General features: G+C 31.9%; 1 protein-coding gene and 1 long non-coding RNA gene across 2 annotated transcripts; one reads left to right on the forward strand and one right to left on the reverse strand.

Moving 5' to 3' along the window:
- Nucleotides 1–1491: 1491 nt before the first annotated feature.
- Nucleotides 1492–4249, reverse strand: LOC120089743. Its single transcript, XR_005485316.1, has 4 exons — nt 3761–4249; nt 3552–3672; nt 2053–2131; nt 1492–1688 (listed from the first exon to the last, which is right to left on the reverse strand). It is a non-coding gene; the product is annotated as an uncharacterized LOC120089743 (long non-coding RNA).
- A 5264-nt stretch (nt 4250–9513) lies between these two features.
- Nucleotides 9514–10513, forward strand: LOC120090076 (protein BIC1). Its single transcript, XM_039047568.1, has one exon. The coding sequence runs from the start codon at nt 9740–9742 to the stop codon at nt 10235–10237; it is 498 nt and encodes a 165-aa protein (XP_038903496.1). The 5' UTR covers nt 9514–9739; the 3' UTR covers nt 10238–10513.
- Nucleotides 10514–17161: the final 6648 nt, after the last annotated feature.

Genomic DNA, 17161 nt, shown 5'->3' on the forward strand with positions numbered 1-17161 from the left:
TAAATATATATATATATATCTATATATATATATATATTAATATTGTTCTCATTAAAACCTTACTAGGAAAACCCAATAAGAAAAAACTTTAGTGAAAGAAAAATAGTACATATTTCATATAATTTATACTCCTAAAAGAATATATTTGCTCCCCTCATGAAAACATCACTTAAGATCTTTGGGCCGCCGCATTCCAATGTTGTGGACCAATTTTTCAAAAGTTACTGTAGGTAATGTCTTTGTAAATAAGTTTGTCAGGTTATCTTTTGAACAAATTTGTTGTATAGTGATGTCGTCATTTTCTTCAAGATCACGAGTGTAGAAAAGTTTTGGTGAAATATGTTTTGTTATATCTCCTTTAATATATCCCCATTTGATTTGGGATATACATGTTGTGTTGTCTTCATATAATATCATTGGAAGATTTTTACTAGAAGACAAATCACATATTTCACGAATGTGCTGAGTCATTGATATTAGTCATACACATTCTCGATTAGCCTTGTGAATTGCAAGAATTTCAGCATGATTTGAAGAATGGTTGTTATGGTTTGTTTCACCGATCCCCATAATATAACAGTTCCTCTACATGTGAACAGATAACCTGTTTAAGATCTAGCTTTGTGTAGATCAGATGAATATCCAGAATTTGCATAACCAACTAGATCAAAATTTGATTTATTTGAATAAAACAAGCACATACCGATCGTTCCTTGGAGAAAACGAAATATATGCTTAATTTTGTTCCAATGTCTTTTTGTTGGAGAAAAACTATATCTTGCTAATAAATTTATTGAAAATGCAATATCTGATATTGTATTATTAATAAGATATATAACTGCACCAATTGCACTAAGATATGGTACTTCATGACCAAAAAGTTCTTCATATCATCTCGGGGTTGAAATATATCTTTCTTTATATCCAATGAATGGACTTCCATTGGAATATTTAATGGATGTGCTTTGTCTATCACTACAAGAATTCTGGGTTTTAATGCCGATTTAAAATTGACATTAAAAGGCTTTAATGTCGGTTGACAACTGATATTGAAGATCGTGTTATAAAAGATCTTTAATGTTGGTTGTCTTTAATGTCGATTTTAAACCGACATCATACACCATCTTCAATGTCAGTTTAAAATCGACATTAAAGACCTTTTATAACATGATCTTCAATGTCAAGTTGTCAACCGACATTAAAGCCTTTTAATGTCAGTTTTAAACCAATATTAACGCCCAGAATTATTGTCCGTTTTTTTCAATTATTGTCAGTTTTTTTTAAATGCCATTGCCCAATCCATTTTTAATGTCGGTCAAAAAGCTAAAAACAACATGTCCCTAAAACCAAGGTAATCGACCAGTACGTGTACAAAATAAATTCTTAATTGCTTTCACAAACCCATAATAATAAGTCACAAAAGATAAATTGGATGATAATTTAACTCTAAAACCAAGGTAATCAACAAATCACCAAAACTTATAAGGGTTACATAGCAAAATTAAAATTTTGTTAGATTCAAACAACTTTTATTGGTATATCAACAAAGAGCGAGAACTTACTTTTAAACTATAAAATACAAACTAAAAGTCCTCCCCCCTCGAAATCGAACGCATGACTTCGAGTCTTGAAGTTATGTTCTCTCCACCATCCACCACAGATTTGATCCAAATCGAAAGCATGACTTCCTGCAAGCAGAGAAAAATGAGCAAACAACATATAATAAGAATTCAACTACCCACAAAAGAATTTATGAAATTCAAGCTAGGGAGTTATGGAAAGACAACATTTAAACAACCACACAGAAGATCGAGATATCATTTAAACAACCAACATTTAAATAATTACATATCTGCACACATAAGTATATACATAAATTCTCAAATCTTTGATTTCGAGTCTTCATGGGAATTTGCAAAGAAGATTGAGATATCATGTTCTTATTATAGACAACCAGACAGAAGCTCTAATCACATAATAAAAATTCAAAATATGCCAAACACAAAAATTAACTAATTTAAGACAAAGAAAGTGACAAATTGTTTAACTAACTTTGATGTATATGTAAAGTTCTAAAGTCCAAAGATTTAGAGAGTTGGTTGTGTAATTTGGAGGGTCATATAGGTACATCCTGCAAAAACAAGAACAAAAGAGAAAGAATCAAGAAACTTGCCCACTCTTAAAAGATCTTTAAAAGTATATTTTCTGTTTTTAAGCTTAACAGACAAGCAGTAAAATAAAGGAAGTAGACTAAAAGGTTCATGTAAAGAAACTAAAGATCAAGTAAAGGATGTAGGTTGGTTGGTGACCCAATCGAATAAAGAGCTCATATCACAGTAAACTGTATAGTGAAGTTAGACGTCATGGATTCACATGTCATATAAAATAAAGTGAAGATAGATTTACTGGTGTAAATATTTTATCATAAAGGCAGTTTGAAAAAAAAAAAAAAAAACACATAACATATCCAACTAGAAAATTGTCATCCAAGTCCTACAAAAAATGAGGGACATAATTTCCAAGTTTTCCAACAAAGGGACAATTCATAAGTTTTCCAACAATCTACAATTAAAGCACAAACTTTGCAGATTGAGCACGCGCTTTCAAATGTCTTTTTTTTTTTTTACCTCACCTCTTGTATCTTGCTCTCTGAAAGCTACAAAGAAAAATTCTTACGATAAAATAATATGATATTGGCTAATTACCCTTGTTTAGAAAGCTTAAAGTCAGAATCATACTAACATCCAAACGTGTATTACATGTCAACTTGTCTCTACCTTTTTCTAAGTCTAATCATATTTGTAACCTATAAAGATAAATTAAGAAAGTAATACAAAGAGAAGAATACTAAATTTTTTCAATATATATCGACTATACCAATTACAAAAATGTTCTTTAAAATTCTTTCATAGCTTCGAAACAAAAATTGATCTCCTCTTTAGTTAACATTAACAACTTATATGTTCACATGACCTACAAAAGTAATACAAGAAAATATCGACTATATCCTTTTTGAAGATTGTGCTTGTTTTTATCAAATAATTACATCTTTCATACATGAAACAAGTGGATAACAAGAAGTCCAAAATGGTTATCAAAGGGAGCGTAGAAAATGTTTTGGGGAATACCTGATCACCGTCAATAACCATATAAGAAGCAATAATCATATTAGAGAACTACTAACTTTTGTAGCCATAGATAGCCTTTCAAATTCATCAAAAATCATTTGCTATACTTTTCAGGATCCAATCCAGTCATGAAAAATATAAACATGGGGCGTCAGGAAAAAAAAAAAAAAAAGATGGAAATTAAAGATTTTTTTTTTAAACCTTGTCTACCCCAAGGTGGGAATGATCAATAGCCAAGCACTTTCATTTCTTAATATTGTATTTGCATTATCATCCATATCCCATTTACGTCCCAAAATAAAAAAAGAAGGTTGCCAAATCTAAACTTCATAGATGAAAAAAGAAACCATATAACAAAACTAAAACACACAGAGAGAGAAAACACTCAGTATAGATAATTCAAGATTAGAAAAGGAAAATTACCTGAAAGACAACAAGTAACAATGATCTAGTGGGCCATTATATTTAGCAAAGGAATTAAGGCTTCAAGTTCTTCATTGCAACTCCACCCAAGATCTTGAGGTCTCAAATAAAGCTAAAAAAACTGCAACAAAGACAATAAATTATCCTACTTCAGCGACTTCGACCCAATAATCCTGCTTCAGCACAAAATAGAAGTTAGTAAATGGTACCTTCAAGCTGCCACTGCAAGCACAAGAAATATCCAAACTCTTAATACTATCTTCTTCCTGACATATTCAACATTCAAATATCTTGAAGGTGATTGATAATTCAAGTATCTTCAGGGTGATTGATAAAAACCAAGAAATAACACTTCAAAGCAACCAACAAAATAATCAATCCAACAAACAAGGGTAGACACTACTTCCATTTCAACCTGCTTATAACTAAAAACTTCCATTCTTTGTATGGTTTTTGCTTCATACACAAACTTAAGTTCCTCAACCTGTAGTTGAAAATTGAAATCCATCAACAAAACAGAAAAAACCATCTAGTGGGCCATTATCTTTAGCAAAGGAATTAAGATTTCAAATTCTTCATTGCAACTCCACCCAATATCTTGAAGTCTCAATTGATTTTGCATTTTAAAGGTGTTCTTTGGATGTATTTGATGAAACCTTATAGAGTGAGGAAACAGATTATGAGAACACTAAACATTGTTGGTATGAATTGTTGGAAATAATTATAATTTCACCATGGAGATCAATTTGGCTAAATTTATAGGGTTGATGCTATTTCATTTGTTTCTTTCTTATGTTTAGTTCTTGTTGCCAACTTTCCACTTTTCACCCACTAATGTCTCTCTTTCTTGCTGTTTCTTTACTTCTATTTAATTGTAGAAAATGGTGAAAAAAAACTTACCTAATGGGTTAATTTTGAAAATTTTTAACTCATTGTTTTTTTGTTATGATGTCACTGTCACTGCTACATGCTTTTAGATGGTAAGATTCTCAAAATTTGGCCATGATTCTATTCTATTTTCAACTTCTTTCCAGTCCAATTTCTAAGAAAATTATTGATAAAAAGAGCTTGGTTTTTTAATAAACAAAACGATTATGAATGGCAACCTTTAATAAGTGGGGTCATTCTCAAATAAATGCAACAATGATATAAGATATTTTTGGATTTAAGTGGTAAATAAGTACATTATATGTGGGCAATGCTAGAATGAATTTTTAATACATAAAGAAAGAAGCGAAGAAAAAGGGACTAAATGAGTGAAGTTTAATCAATTATGAGCCAAACATCCCCTCTCTTCCTTTTTGATATATAGTGGATGCTCCAGCGGTGTGGCCTTTTCTAACTCGTCCCGGAATGGGCGTTATGGCAAAGAACAAGAAGAAAACAAAAGGAGAAATTTGTCCAATAGTAACAAATGGTGCCTCCACAGGTTGACATCCGATCCAACCTAGTCGTAAGCAATCAAAGAGTCTATTTCTGAGTGAAAATGAATAAATGATATAACATAGTATATAGAATACTGAGGTTCCTAACAGAAAAAAAGGGAGTTCCAAAGATAAAAAAAAGATTACCTTCCTTCCATAGCGGACCTTGCGAACAAAGTTGAGACTGAAAAATCTGACAAATAGATGAGTAGATCAGGTCGGATTGGATGACCCACGAGTAGATCAGGCAAATAGACGATCGGATCGAAAAAGCCCATGACTAAATCCATAAAACCAACAACGGCGACCCACCTCCACTATCGGAACGAGCTGGACGACCTTGAAGCCCACAACAGAGCTGGCCTACCAGATCTGATGATTGGACGATCTGACAACCGGACGACGACCTGGACGGTGAGTTGAACTCCACAGTGAGCTAAACAAGGTATGACGAGGTATGACGGAGAACGCCCAACAACGACAATGACTGGACGACACGCGAACAAGGTATGACAGAGAACGTCAACGATGACAACGACTGAAACAACGTCGGCGACGATAACGACGGGAACGGTGAAGGGGAAGAGAGGGTTTGTAAGAGAGAAGTGAGAAAGTAGAGAGAAGAAAGGTAGTGTGAAATGAAAGAGAGATATTTTTAACTAAAGTCAAAAAAATAAATGGGGACATTTAATGTCGGTTTTAAACCGACTTTGTAGCCTATCTTTAATGTCGGTTTAAAATCGACATTAAAGATCTTTTTTTTTTTAAATCGACATTATACATCCGATTTCATTTTTCCCAATCGACATTAAAGCCCAAAATTCTTGTAGTATATATAGAACATTTTCAAAACTTTTCCTATATAAGTTGACTGATGAACAAATATCCCATCTACTAAATGCTTAATTTGTAAGCCGATGAAAATTTTTGTTTTTTCAAGATCTTTCATCTCAAATTCTTTCTTAAGATATTCTATTTCATTTGAAAACTCTTCAGGAGTTCCAGTTATATTTAAGTCATCAACATATACAATTATAATAGCAAATCTTGGCTGTGATTTCTTTATAAAAACATACGAACATATTGGATTATTTTGATATCCTTATTTTAAAAAATATCCACACAGGCAATTATACTACATTCGTCCGGATTGTTTCATCATGATCTCTATAACTTTATTGAATACAATTTCTGGGAATTTGATCTATATGTTTCAGGTATATTAAATCCTTCTAGGATTCTCATATAAATATCATTATCAAAAGACCCATATAAATATGTTGTGACTACATCCATAAGATGCAATTTCAATTTTCTATACATAATTAGACCAATTAAATATCTTAGTGTTATTGCATCTACCACCGGAGAATACGTCTCCTCATAATCAATACCAGGTCTTTGCGAAAAACCTTGTGCAACTAGTCTTGCTTTATATCTTGTGACCTCATTATTTTCATTTATTTTTCACACAAATATCCATCTGTATCCCACAAGTTTTAAATCTTCTAGTGTTTGAACTACTAGTAAAAAAAACTCGACGTTTTGAAAGTGAGTTTAATTCTGCCTCGATTTCTTTACACTGAAATCAATCTTTTCTATGTCGACATTCTTCAACAGATTTTAGTTCAGGGACCTCATTTTCAAATATAATATCAAAAGCAACATTCTATGCAAAAATGTTGTCAATAACTACATAGTTCGGTTCCATCTTTTTCCTGTCATGGCATAGTTTGTTGAAATCCCATTATTATCTTTAGAAATTTCACATTCCTTACCAGTCATGTCAAGGATTTCTTCATGGATATTTACATCCTCAATCAAGTCTTTTTTACTATTAATTATTTTTCGTTTTTGACGATTTTTATCTTAGGAACCCACCAGTCTACCACGCTTTTGGTGTGTTCCAGACTCATTAGTAACAACTTGTTGTGTTGGGATATCAATCTTTGATTGAACATTTGCAGCTGGTATATGTGACTTAGTTATTTTCTTTGCATTTATAAATATATCTGGTAATTGATTTGCTATATTTTGCAAATGAATTATCTTCTGAACTTCAAGTTCACATTGATCTATACGGGAATTTAATGACAATAACGATGTATTCTATGTAATTTTTTTCCAAAATTTAATTTCTCCCCCTAATGTTGGAGAATTTATCTCATTAAAATAACAATCAACAAATCATGCAGTAAATACATCACCCGCAAGGGGTTTAAGATATTTAATAATTGATGGAGAATCATATCCAATGTATATTCCTAACCTCCTTTGAGGACCCATCTTAGCACGTTGTGTTGGAGCAATTGAAACATATATTGCACATCAAAAAATTCTCAGATGTGAAATACTTAACTCATGGCCATAAGCTAATTATAATGGTGAATACTTATGATAAGATACTGGCCTAATGCGTACAAGTGACCTTACAAGCAAAATAACATGTCCCCATATAGATATAGGAAGCTTAGCTCTCATAAGAAATTGTCTAGCAATTAACTGCAAACGTTTTCTGAATGATTCTACTAAACCATTTTCTGTATGAACATGAGTTACGGGATGTTCAACACTTATCCCAATTGACATAGAATAATCATAAAAAGCTTGGGATGTAAAATCATTTGCATTATCAAGACGAATGGTCATAATTGTATAATTAGAAAATTGTGTTCTTAACTTAATTATTTGAGCAAGTAAGTGGTGGTTTAATTGTTATTTTTTCATGGCAGCATTATCACAAAATATTTTATTTATATTAAAAAATTTAATAGATATTAAATATGAAAAATAACATTAAATTAATTAATTATAACGAAGAGGGAAAAGAAAAGCGACATATCTTTATGACCTGCCTTTAGCGGGAAAAACAATAGGAGCTCATGCTGATAACGGGTTATAAAATTGAGGAGCACAATGGAGCACAACGGAAACATAGATATATAGAAAATATAATAAATAAATAAAATAATGATAAATAAAAATAAATAAAATAAAAAATATAAAAAATTATGTAAATATATGAAAATAGAAAATTTTCCCAAACTTTTGGATTTCTCACCAATCTTTTCACCTTTTTACAAAGACCACAAAAGCTCACTATTTATAGAACTTGTGACAACTAGGATGTAGCTATTAAAACGCTAATCATGTATAAATTTATGACACATGGGTACTATGTTTAAGGACACATGGTCCTTTTTTTGAGGATGAGCATCAATTTACCATAATATTTTCATTTTTTTTAACCGAATAATCTTTTTTTTTTTTTCAAATATAATTTAACCGTAATTAATATATACTACTTTTGGTAAAATTAAAGATTCAAATGTCTACCTTGTTCTATTAAAAAAACAATCCTTCTCCTTTTCTTGCTCGAAGAGCTTGGTACAATGTGATTTACATTGATAAATATAAAATAACATAAATTAAAAATTACAACTTCATTGAAAATCCAATGATTTAGAAAGTGACAAACATATTAAATAATCGACCTAATCGACATACTAATAGGTCAGAACATTTTGGTTAAACCATGTTTTGGAGTGAGAGTTTGACTTAAAATGCATATACTTTATTGTTTAATAAGTTTATGTCCACCTAATGTTTGTTAGACAATGTCCTAAATTTACTCTCTTTCTACTTTCTTAGCCTAGTTCAAGTTTTCTAAACCTTTAATTTAAGAATTAAGTCTAATTGATTTTAAATTATTAAAAATATGTTTTAGAGATTTTAACTATTTGAAACTTCTTCTAAAACAAGAACTAAGATGTTAAGCTCACTTCTCAAATCCATTTTTATATTTCACTAATATTTATCCAAATGCTCAAATTATCACCGTGTTCAATCACTTTGTGGTCATTTGAGGTATTGAGTTGGTGGCTATAACAGTTTGTATTTAGAGTGGAGAATATTTGAGTCTGGAAGATAGTAAACACGAAAACAAATAAGAAAAAAGAAGATGAGTAGGAAATAGTAAATATGTTAAAATAATAATAATAATAATATTATAGTTAATTGTAGGTTATAATAGTTGGAAACACCAATTATTCCAATTGAAGTCTCAACCATAGAGTGAGCTATAATAACCCACTTCACCCACTTGAAGTTGGTGTCCTTAATAACTTCCAGAAATAATTACAAGCTCGATATTTTAGTGTCTAAGAAAATCGGTTATTAACTCGCTACCCTATGTTAGTTGCATCGATATGTTTCGAACCTACCCTTATTTACATCGAGGGGAAAAAAAAACAAAAAAATAATAGTTTGAGAAATGACAATGATAAGCAACATTTCTCCACCTCAAAAACCTTTGGAAAATATCTCTCTCAATCAAGTTTCCCCAACAAACAAATTCCTATAATGAATGTATGATTTGAACACATAGCCTCCTTCTCACTTTCTCATACCTATATCAACAATTTCATTGGCCAACACTCACCAAATCAACATCAGCCTCACAATCCTCCAAATTCCAATCTCATCCCTCCTTTAACCTCTCCTTTTTTTCTTTTTTTTTTTCTTATTTTAATTTGAGAAAATTTTCCCAATATTTCATTTTCCCACAAATTCCCATTTCCCAATCAAAACCAAAACCACAAATCTTTCCAACTACAGATCCAACCTCTCCAATTTCTCCACTTGGACCCTTTCTTCTTCATTCTTTCTCTTTCTTTCTTGCTTCATCAGTTACTGTTCAATCCTAGTCCGTCTTCTTCCTCTTCCATGGCGGACGGAGCCGAAGCATTCTAGGGTTTTCTTTACATGAGGAGAGAAGTTCAACCGAGTTCGCGGAAGATGGATTTTCATGGCGCTGGTTCTTGTCTTCATCAATATCCACTTCCTCCACCGCCATTTGAGGCTGTGAAAGCTCCGCCCGCTCAGAAAAACGGAATCGAACAGGAACTTCACTCACTGGTTTCGTGTTCTAGCGGAGGTCGCGACGGGGAGAAACGCTTGGAATCGGATGTGCAGGAGGAAGACGGAGCGGCAATGGAGGTTGCGGCGACGGCGGTGACGGCGCCGAAGAAGGAGGAGGAGGAAGGTGGACGGGAGAGGCTGAAGAGGCATCGGCGGGAGATGGCTGGCCGGGTCTGGATACCGGAGATATGGGGACAAGAGGAGCTTCTGAAGGATTGGATCGATTGCTCCGCCTTTGACGCTTGTTTATTTCCGACGGGAATCGGATCGGCCAGGGCGGCGCTGGTTGAAGAAGGACGGAGGGCCAACAATGGCGGACTCACACTGGAGAACAGGTGCTGATTTTTTTTTTTTTTTTTTTAAACGGTGGGGTAAATTAATTTCAATAAAAAGAAAAAGAAAAGGATAAAAAAAAATCATTTCCCAAGCTCTAAATATTAATCTTTCCAACATATGGGGGAGAGGATTCTAATGGAAATAATCAAACAAAATGATGCTTTTGTTTTGTCTACGGCTTTTCATTGGCCATTTGATTTTCCATTTTTGTTAATTAATACAATCATGAATTCTCCATGCTACTTTAATTTCAATACTATTATTGTTAATTATTATTTGCAAGAATAGATTTTTTTTAATGCATTAAATTATGGACACCTTTAAACCCGTGAAAAGGTAATCTACCAATGGTATTGTGATTACATTTGTGGTTATATACATGCTTTTGAAGCCCATCTTGAAATTTGTAATCAAAACATGTAATCTAATTGAAAAATGAAAGTGTTCTATTTGATCGTAATTGAAAATTACGTGGGACCTACCACATACTGATTTTTAGTTATAAATGTAAACACAAAATGCGACCGATTCATAATTTTAAGTAAGCGCGATAAAAAAACAATCCATTTGTGATTCAGGTCTATTACGATTCATTCATCACAGAAATCTCATTCGGATTATACCAATGTTTATTACGATTTGATAAACATGGCCTAAATACGTGAACTTGATAGTACAAGCATTATAAAAGTTAAATTATATTACGTAATGGAAAAGTTGTTATTAAAATTATAAACCTACTTATACTTTTTTTAAAAAAAATTAAAAATGTTTATTGTTCTAGTTTATTGTCACCAGTATATCATATGTATATGAGTGAGTAAATTAGTCATACAAATTGATAGTAAGATTTTGTACATTTATGGACTTAATTTGAATCTTTATAATTTGTTCCAAATAATTATTTTTTAACTGATAATACGTATTAGTGATATATTTCTAAATGCATTTTGAATTAGTATTAATATATAATTGAAATGACAATGGTATACTTTAAATACATAATTTTAAATGATATATTTAATAGTTGGTGTATCAAAAACATCATCTTTTGCTATCTAAATTTGATATTCTGAGTTATACAACTAAATCAATTTAGATATATCATCAAAATCATATAAATAGTTAAAAACATAAAACAACTATTGTTGGATTTAAATTAGAGCATGAATACAAGTAAATGCAATTAAAATAACTAGTTAGAATTACGTGTATTACACGTATTTCATAATGTTGAAAATAAAATATATATATATAAGTCGAAATAAATTTCTCATACTTGATAATCATTTATATATTTTTTTTTTGTTTTAAAAAATCTTAATCAAAACAAATTTGAATTATAACGTTTTTTCAAATTTTTTTTTTAAAGTTTTCAAATGAAATTTTTGATCTTCTAATTTAAATCTTTGATACTAAAGAACCAACAAACTAAATAATATTTGCATTAAAAAAAACTAAGCTAATCGCTTTGGTTAGAAATAAAAAACATATTTCTAATATATTTATAGCTACTATTTAAGTTCCTTAAAAAAAAAAAGACTATTATTTTATAAAAAAACAAAAATATTCGATCGAAATCTACATTCCATACAAAATTTAGAAAAAACACAATTCACATAAGAAATAAAAGAAAATTTTGAAAAAGATAACATACCTTGAAATAAAAAATGTAGGTATGACATCTAACTATTTCTGGTTTTGAAATAATTTTTTTCAAAAAAGTATAAAATGTCTAGAAAAATTATAAATGACACTAAGAGTTGTTTGGAGAGAAAATTAAAAGGATATTGTCATTTTAGAAACTATTTAGAAAAATATTGTTGTTTTCAAACTATTTCTAAAAATATTGTTGTTGTTTTTTTTAAAAATAAGTTGAGGGTTAAAAATTTATTTTGAACCTCGACCTTCCTTTCATTTATACGTCGAACTTTGAACCCTCGACCTTGCCTTTCCTAATATTATTTTTAAGTCTGTTTAATTATCGAGACCTTCCTCTATCAAAATATCGTATTTTTAAATTTTCATAAGGTCCCCCTAGAATTCATTCCAAAGCTTGTTGAATAATTTTTATGGATTACTAAATAACGAGCTAATAAATCTCCTTCTTTTTGCCACTGAACTTCCCAATCAAATTCGAGAGCGAGAGCGAAATAGCGAGATTTTGATAGAGAGCGAGAATACCGTACAATTTTTTTTTTCTTTTTTAATTATTACACATTACACCTTCTTCTTTCTTTCTTCCTTTCTTCCCTTTTCTTTTTCTTTTTCTTTTTTTTTTAATTTTTTATTTTATAAAAATAATTTCTAAAAATATTTTATTATTTTATTTAAACTCTAAAAAGAATAAATTTAAAAAAATAATCTCTCATAAAAATAAAAAAATGTAAATTAAATATCTCATTTATATAAAAATAATTACAAAAATCAATGTGTCCCACAAGGTAGACGTCGTCGATTTCGAGCTGGTTGTCGTCGTCGACTTCGAACTTGAGGTTGCTCGGGTTCTTCTTAATGTTGCTCTGGTACCTCTGCAGGCGCTTCATAATATAATTATTCATTATGCTCTCAATGACCCCAACCATGTCCATGCACGTATGAAGACGAAGGACCAGCCTCTGAGTCATAATGTCCTGAACCAAATGCTGGCATCATCATCATCGGACTAACATAATCAGTTTGACTCTGTGTCTGCATCATAGGGGGAAACTCTTCTACATTATGTGTAACCTCATCAAACTCATCCTCTTCCCGAACAGGTCCTCTACGTCTAGGAGCTGCTGGAGGAACAATAGGTATATCGTACATATAATGAATTTCCTCCATATATCTTTGGTTGTCACTACATATAACAAGAACCTGGTTCGGATCATTCGCAACCTCACAGAGTTTACTGTTGTTCGCTCTCTGTGAATTATAAAATAATTAGACAATATTTAAAATAAATTTAAATTAAAAATAATTAGATAATATTCATTCATTTATCAGATGACCCATAGCTGCTCCCGGACGAGTGACATAGCGCCGTGTGATATTATTATATCAATGAATATATTCTAGAGAGATATCTGTGTCAAATTGTTCAAGAGAAACCACCCACTGCAATAAACCTTGCACGATAGTGCCATCGCACTACCAAATGTGCAACTTTTTCGGACCAATCTCCAGTTCTTAGGTCAATATCATGCAGTACGGGTTCAGTATTACAAGACGATGGAATATCCTGCTGAAAACCGAATTGTCTCATCACCCTGTTAGGAAGATGCTACTCACCAATGTGAAAACATATGAGAGGACTCATCGTCCGCCATATGTTTTGACCATTCATATAAAAATTATACAAAGTATGCATAATAATTTTGTACGGCTCTCAAATAACCTGAAACATAAAATATTATATTAGAGAATATTAAAGACAAAATACAATAAAAATGTGAATAAAATAATCAATTAGGTTTAGTGTAATGTACCTGTTCAGGTTGAAGTAGATCAAACATGTATCTATACTGGTTGACTAGATGTGTGGCTGTCCTAGTCACACAAAATTTGTCTCTCTACCTAAATTTTTAAATTGATAATTTAGAATTTAAATTAACTAGATCAGTGATATAAAAATTAAATTAAATTAAAACAAACCATGCGATTTTTTCTTTATTGCACGAAGTCTCCACTTGCAACCTTCCTCCCACTTCTTACACCGAATTGTCCAAATCATCGGTGTAGATTTAACAACCTCGTAGAGCATTGCGACGCTATAAGGCAGAAAGCCTGCTCTATTTTGCCCGTTCATCTAATTTGCTCCCTTCTTGCTCCAAAATTTCACTGATTGAAGCCGAAACTCCATCACAAATGACATGGACAATTACAGACTCGATTATATGAAATTAAACGCCCAAAACACTGGGCAATTACAATTTTAAACACCTTTAAAGCTGTAAATTCTAGGCCAATTTTGAAACCATCCAATATGCAAAGCCCATACATTCAAAATGCAATATGCACCCACCAAAACTTTGAATTAAAGTTTAAAATAAAATATTGAGACCCAAACAACCATGCTCTGATTTTAATTGAAGATATTGAAATTTCATGTAGTGGAAGAAATCGTGTCCCGATTTTAATTTTACAATAATTAGAGGACGGAAACACAAGATAAACAAAACTATGTTTTCTACTGTACAAGAAGAAGAAGAAGGGTTAGGAGATCACATACCCGTTGAAGATCTATTCTTCACGTTCCTCTCCGTAACGTATCGTCTTCTCTCGAACTCACGAACTCGGCGTCCATGAACAAAGGAACGGACACCACCAAAGGGTCTTCCCCATTATTCTCAGGTATGAGAACCGTGCAGAGGTGTGGGCTTGCACTTAAATTTGGAATGAGGGAAGAGTATGAGATATTTTTCTGAGAAAAATTTCTGCAGAAAAAACAGAAAGAAGGAGATGGAGGAAGGAGATGATGATGAGAGAATCTCTCTTCTCTCTCTATTCTTTACATAAAAACTTAGAGATGTGAGGGTTAAAGGAGTAACTCTCTCCTTTTCTTTTAATTCAAAATTCAAATTCAGAATTTGAATTTTAATAATATATATATAATATGTGTTTATATATATATATATATATATATTAACTAACTTAATATATATAAATATTAAACTATATGTTATATCATATATAACATATAATCTATAGTTTATATTATATCACATAGAATATAATCTATAGATTTTATATAAATCACATTCATGTAATTTAATATTTGAATCACATTCAAATAACAACCCTTCTCATCAAACTATATAAATTTAATATAAATTATATTCACACTAAATTTTAACATATAGTTTTTATATGAATCATATTCATATAATTAATATTTGAATCATATTCAAATGTTTATTTCTCTCATAAAAATGTATTAACATACATTATATTATATAATGTATCAATATACATTATTTAACTGTATCTTATACAATTAATTTCTTTTAATTAATTTGAACAATTCAAATCACACTAAAATTAATTTGATTCCTATTAGTCCTCATTAAGCAAAAAAGGGGACCTTATGAACCTATAGATTGAAGCTTCAATGATACGAAATTAATTGGTTAAACTCTTTTAATCAAATTAATTAACATTCATTAACTGTCGGTCATTCCACTAAAGACTGATAACAGAACTCTTCACACTATAGATTTATTTACGTGTTCATTGGATATAACTAATCAACAGTGCATTGACCCTTCACAAATTGATTGTAAGTACAACTAGGTCAAATTATCGTTTTACCCCTGCAGTTACATCTAATTTCTTAAGTACCACTGATCCCTCTAATAAACAATTAGTCATAGTCCAACTATGATCGAAACTCTCTCGGGCCAGGAAAGGGTGAGATGTCTCATTATTCAAACCCCAGAATTAGCCCTCAAGGGAACAATTTATCTTATTACCCTAACTATAGGGAAAGAGTGAATTCTTTTTTTATAGCTTTGTTCCCAGCTCCCCAATCAGACGAATCCCCAAAATGGTAGGCTTATTGAGTCGGCAAATCTGGCCACTCTCATTTATATAAATCAAAAAATCTTCTTCATAGGCAGGAGTTCACAACTCACTCAAGATTAATGTTAAGTCACCTATGGTCATCCTGGTGAAATGTAAGTCTCTTCTAGCAACGACGTTATAAATAGATACTTAACATTTCTTGGTTCAATCTTTATACAAACTCTTTTGTATAAGATACCCCCGTTCACATGTCTCCACAAAAATGATCAGGATCAGATCATTTGTAGTACCTTTACAACAATTGTAACAACTACAAAGCGAGCTGTATCAATAGTGTTACGATGATAAAGCACCTAACCTTATCTATATACTACAAGCCATTTAGGTTATCATTTAAACATGATCCACTTGTATATTTCCACATACATGTTTAAGTTACATCAGGTAACCTTGGATCTTAGGTTAATGGATTATTGCACAAGTAACATAAAATTAATCAACCATTGATTCAACTAACATCAAATTATGAGGCTTTAGAGCATACACCCCAATACCTCTACCATCGCCATCGACTCTAACACCACCACTATGACCATCAATCTTGACACCACCACCACTACCATACCACCATTGAGCTCGACACTAACACCACTACCACTACCATTGTCATCGACCCTGACACCACCATTATCACCATCGACCCGGTCACCACCACCGCCATCAACCTCGATACCACCATTGACCTAGACATTACCATCACCATTGCCACCATCACCATCGACCTGGATACCACCACCACTTCTATAGAGCCAACTCCTATCGTCATCATTGACCTAAGGCAGAGGCACGTCCGATCGCTTCTACGAAGACGATGATATAAAATGAACTAATAATGAAGGACACAGGTGCACGGAGAGAAAGAGAAAAGAAGCCAAGCCATATACCCCTCCCGCGGATGTCAAGAAATCCAAATTACCGAGAAAAACAACCAAACCACATAAACTAATAAACTGTGTGTTGTACGATCCGACACAGCTGATACCAGAGGATGTGTTCAAGTTGTTTATAGACTGGTTGGCTACTGACGATTGTGATCCGCATGTACTAGGGAGATGGCCCCTGTTCCGGACAAGTTGCACTGCTCAACAAGTGTTTCACGAACTAATCACAGATGATTAGTGGGTCGATTGTGATGTAAGTAATATTTATTTCGTATATCCGTTACCTAATTTTTCAAAATTATTGTACTAAAAAAATGTCGGTCGGGATTGCAGGTAATCAATACCATACTATAGTTTATGTACAAGAAGTTCACATCGCGACCAGAGATATGTTTACATGATTCACCATCTTATCATCTGCATACACCGCACGTATAATCTAACTATTGCACAACGTGTTCGTACATGAATACTATTTTTATAA

This window comes from Benincasa hispida, chromosome 11, assembly GCF_009727055.1.
Source record: "Benincasa hispida cultivar B227 chromosome 11, ASM972705v1, whole genome shotgun sequence".
Taxonomy (NCBI): Eukaryota; Viridiplantae; Streptophyta; class Magnoliopsida; order Cucurbitales; family Cucurbitaceae; genus Benincasa; species Benincasa hispida.

Bases quoted from the DNA above. Each gene is read 5' to 3' on its own strand.
- LOC120090076 (XM_039047568.1), top strand. From the start codon at position 9,740: ATGAGGAGAGAAGTTCAACCGAGTTCGCGGAAGATGGATTTTCATGGC.